Below are 5,090 nucleotides of genomic sequence, written 5' to 3' on the forward strand. Positions count from 1 at the left end.
TAATAAAAAAAATATTATTTATTATTTTGATTTCAGTGGTCATAAAAATTATAAGCATAATTATAACCAAAACCAGTCATTTAATTTTAACAATAATCATAGCCAAACCATAATTATTTTTTTAATAAAAAAGCTTAACCATTCATTTCGGGTCAATTGGTTAACCATTGCATTTTAAATGGTGTTTTTTAAAAAATAATTTTTTATATATTTTAAATTTTTTTGATGGGTTAATGTTAAAAATTAAAAATTAAAAATATATATTATTTTAATAAATTTATAAGTAAAAATCACTTAAAAGCAACATTTACCACGTTCGAAAGGCATCTTTCTTAGCTGCTACTGTAGCTATTGATCTATCCATTACGTTTGGGATAAAATTGATAAAGACAGAAAAGACTTGGGACTCAATTGATAATTAGATATTTGTAAGGGATAGATTGAGATTTTAGAGAGATAGGAGTAAAGGAGATGGCTTAGACTTGGTCGGCGTACACAGGTATCGTATTGGACAACTATTTAACCATTTCCCTTTCCGAACCCCCAGACAGTAAAAACAAAAACATCGACAATCTCAAACCTCTTGCCAATTTCCAAAACCAAAAACCTAAGTTTTCATGGAATCCATTAAATTGTTCGGAGGCTATGGAAAAGTGAATCCGCACCTTGAAGATCAAAGCCCTCACCAACAACAAAGTGCTTCAAAACGCCGAATCCTCATCCTCAGCGTTGCATCCATCCTCCTTTTGACTCTAATCATCGGTATAGCGCTTGCATCATTGATCCATGAGTCAAATAGTGAGCCAGATGAATCCCCGTATCTCTCCTCATCAAACCCAGCTGAGTCGATCAAAACGGTCTGTGACGTGACTCTGTATCCATCCTCCTGCTTCACAAGCATATCCTCTCTTAACATCTCAACTAAACCTGACCCAGAAGTCATCTTCAAGCTCTCTCTCCAAGTCTCCATTGCAGAACTCAAGAACCTCTCTTCTTTATTGAGTAGTTTCAATGATGTTAACTCTCAGGCTGCTTTGAAAGATTGTGTGAGTCAGTTTGATGATTCCCTGAGTAAACTCAACGATTCTTTGTCGGCGATGGAGGTTGGACCTGGAGAGAAGATGTTGAATTTGGAAAAGGTCAACGACATCCAGACATGGATCAGTGCTGCCATGACAGATCAAGATACTTGCATAGACGGTTTGGAGGAGATGGGATCGAAGTTTCTTGATGAGATCAAGGCCAAGATAGAGAGGTCTAAGGAGTTCTTGAGTATTAGCTTGGCTATCATTGCCAAGATGCAAGCTCTTCTTGAAAAATTTGATCAAAAAATGCATTGACATTTTTTGTTCTTCTGCAGGTTCTCATTTTTGTTTGATGCTAAATCTGCCGTTTGAAATATGTAATTGAAAGATGATATGTGTGTGTAAATAAATGATCAATAAATGCAAAATATTTTTGTGATCTGATAACTCTGCTCGGGTCATCCAAATTCAATGTTCATGACAAGAAGAAACGTTTAACAACTCAGAGACTAGTGATTAGTTAAAAAGTTCATCATATGCTGTGTGAATGGGAGGTAGACATCACACATGTAATGACTGGCAAGCTAATTTGTTGTTCAAACAAAATCTGTACACTTCTCTGCTCCTACTTCCTTTATAGCATATATACTTGAATCACTGCTATTGCTAGAGAAAGGCAATTTAATCGAAGAGAAATCTTAAAGGTTGTTCTTGTGAGGGTGAGTCGGATTCATCATGAACGTAGGTTTTGGAGCAAAACTTCTGCAGCCATTTATTCCCACCAAACTTTTGTTTGATCATATTCATTGGCGTAGGAACATCCTTATCCGGTAGAGTTTAATCTGTGGTTCGGCAGGGTTCAAAATGGTGCCAAAATCGGACCACCAAGCGATTTCTGGGTAGAAGCATGAGCACTTGCTGTGGTATTTTTATAATTCCTGCAAGTTTGCGAAACATGAACACTGAATATGGATTTTTGTAGGTTAAAATAAAATGGTCGAAAACATGTTTTGTTCCCTGGTCTTTAAGGGTAATCTCAAGCAACTTCTCTCATGCAAATCTTGCTATCATTTTTAGCTGCAGCGACTGTCCTGCAAGGACGAATAGCTCTAAGATAATCACAGCATCTTTGCTTGTATGATCATTTTCTTTTAGCTCAAAGCATTGTCCTTTGAGTTGGGGCTTTGGGGGTGGAGATTTATCAAGAAAAGAAAATATGAGAAATGACTTTGAACATTCTCAAGATATAATTCTTAATTTCAGGCCTTCCTTTCTGTTTTATAATCCATAAAGAAAGGGATTGGATATTGCTTGCACATTCCTTGCATATCCTGGCTAAGCAATTATCAGATTTGCATTTTCTTCAAGGAAATTGCATGAATAGTGAACTTAATTATAAAATTACTTAAGGTAGAAGAGTCACTTAACGGAACAACATTTATGAAATTGTCAAATTTTTTAGTTATTTTACAATCTAGTTGTTCCGCCCTTCGTTGCAAGTTAAATAGAATTTTTTAAGAAAATAAAACGATGTTGTCAATATTTTTTAACACCAAGAAAAATTTTAATTGTAAATTAAAAATGTGATTCATGTGTTTAATAAAAAAAAATCATATGTGTCAATAAATATTTAAAAAGAGTTTTTAACATAAACTAAAAACTAAATCAAGAAATTGTGAGATGGATATATATATATCTAATTTCATTCCATAAGAGCTCTTCAAAAAAAAATTATATAGTAATATTTTTTTAAGAATAGCAATAATTTAAATTCCATTGAAACAAAATAACCTACTAATATGATTCCCCTTTTCTTATTAATATTTTTTCTATAAAAAATATAAAATTTTTTTTTGTTAATTAGTTAGCAAAATATTAAAACAATTTGGAATATTTCAAATAAGGATACAAAAAGGTCTCTCTAACTAAAACCCTTTGATTTTATTAAGGCACTTATTTTTTTTATATATACCAAAATCATTTTTTTTCAAACAATATCTTATCATAATTTTAAAAGCAAGTTTTAATTAAAAACTAATTTTTAGATAATTTTAATATGCACATGTTAAAAATATAAAAATAATATATTGCTAGCGTGTAGTTACGGTAAACATTTTAGCAATGTTATTAAACTCGGTCTTGCTTGTCAACATGGAGACCCTTTAACCGGACAACCCCTTGCCTAACATATGTTTAATATCAAATCAAGCGAAAGTTACCCAATGTAACTTGATCAACCAGGAATACCCAAAGTCAACTCAATCAAAATCAAGTTTGACTTCAAAACATTTTCAATATGGTGTTGTTTTTCAATTTTATTTAAAAAATTAAGATGATGTTTTGAATTGACCCAAGTGAACTCGTTAAATTTTTTATTTAGGTCCTAGATCTGATTGGATTTAGTAATTTTTTTTTATGAAATCTATTTTTTTTTTAATTTTACAATAATAAAAATAGACTAGAATAGGAAAGTCATTAGATAAGATTTAAAAAAAAAAATCATGAAGGGTTATATATAAAAAAAACATTTGCTGATGGTATAAAAAGAATGTCATAATCTTATTTTAAAAAACTAAGCAAAAATTAAATGATATTTAATAAAACAACATCCTTAATATATTTTTTATTAATTAATTTTTATAAAATTTAATTAAAATAGAAGGAAAAAAAATCATATAGGCTTCAACAAAAAGAGGCCAGTCATATTGGCCAGGGTGGGCCGCTTATAACAAAGAAAGCTAGGCATGTATGGGCTTCGCAAGGCCAGTCTTGTGAGCCTAGCCATTTTTTTTTGTTTTATTTTAAAAAAACAAATAACTTTTTTAAAAAATAAAGCAAATAATGCGTTACCTACTAGAATGATCTTCAACCACCTCAAATGGCTAAAAAGTCAAGTTCCACCTTCTTCAACCAACAAAACCTTTTTTTAACCTTAAAACATTGAAGAAAATCTCTTACAAATCTGGATAAACCTATACCTACTCTCAACTCAACTTTTAATTGGTCAAAAAACTAAAAAATAACCTCGATTAAAAATAATAATAATAAGATTCGGTCTACATTTTTATGGCAAGATACAAGATCAAAAACACATTCGCAGAACTCCTCACATAAAATAGAATTCAATGACACCAAACCTAGGGACTAAACCGTGACCATTTTCTCTCTTTTTAACTGTTTCTTGATGACATTCTCTCTCTTTCATTATTTTGCAGTGACATCCTCTATTAAACTCAGGGACTCAAACATGGATAAAATGAGATCTTGGGTCAAAAAATAAAATTCTAAAACTAAAGGGACAATAATGGAAAAACAAAAAAATTTGGGCACTAAATTTTTAAAATCCACGACTCTTGTACAAATCAAAAAATAAAAAGAGGTTGCCTTATCTCGGTGTTTAATTTGGCCTTTGAAGTTTTAATTATTTATTTAGCAATAAAATAACATTTTATTCTATCAAATTAAGCATCAACTTAATGTCATATTGATTTTTTAGAGTATGAGAAACTAAAGCAAGCTAATCAAAATAAATTATTACCTTTAAATCCTAATAAATGCAATGTTTAAGAATAAATTTTTTAAAAAATAATGATTAAAATAAAAGATGCTCCAAGAAAAAAAAAAAAGAGAGAAAACATTGATCCGTATCACAAAATTTTCTCTCGTAATCTACTGTGTAATTAGCATCTCATTTAGTCTTCTTTTCTTTTTTGTAATGCTCTCTTTGGATAATTTCACAATACCTTCCATAAGTCTGGTGATTGATTTTATAATTCTTTCAACATATTTTGTAGTATCCTTTTCCATTATATAACTTATTTATTTATTTAGAATTACAAGTTTGTAATATCTCCATTTTTTGTAGTTCTTTCAATTCAATCCTTATTTCTTCCGTCTATATTGTTTTTATTAGTTAATATATATTTCAGGATAATTTTTAACATAAATAAATTAAAATAATTTTTTTATGTTATAAAATTATAGAAATAATTCAAAAACTAAATTAAATTTTTTTTTAAAAAATAAGAAAGCAGGTATTAAATTAAAAAATACAAAAAAAAAAAA

The 5,090-nt window shown here is 29.8% G+C and overlaps 1 protein-coding gene across 1 annotated transcript; it reads left to right on the forward strand.

The window, feature by feature from the left end:
- Window positions 1–494: 494 nt before the first annotated feature.
- On the forward strand, window positions 495–1,472 carry LOC118033660 (pectinesterase 3). Its single transcript, XM_035038731.2, has one exon. It carries the CDS (start codon window positions 618–620, stop codon window positions 1,338–1,340), a length of 723 nt encoding a protein of 240 aa, XP_034894622.1. The 5' UTR covers window positions 495–617; the 3' UTR covers window positions 1,341–1,472.
- The last annotated feature ends 3,618 nt before the right edge of the window (window positions 1,473–5,090 follow it).

The sequence above is a fragment of the Populus alba genome, chromosome 1, assembly GCF_005239225.2.
Source record: "Populus alba chromosome 1, ASM523922v2, whole genome shotgun sequence".
In the NCBI taxonomy this organism is placed as follows: domain Eukaryota; kingdom Viridiplantae; phylum Streptophyta; class Magnoliopsida; order Malpighiales; family Salicaceae; genus Populus; species Populus alba.

Bases quoted from the DNA above. Each gene is read 5' to 3' on its own strand.
- LOC118033660 (XM_035038731.2), top strand. From the start codon at position 618: ATGGAATCCATTAAATTGTTCGGAGGCTATGGAAAAGTGAATCCGCAC.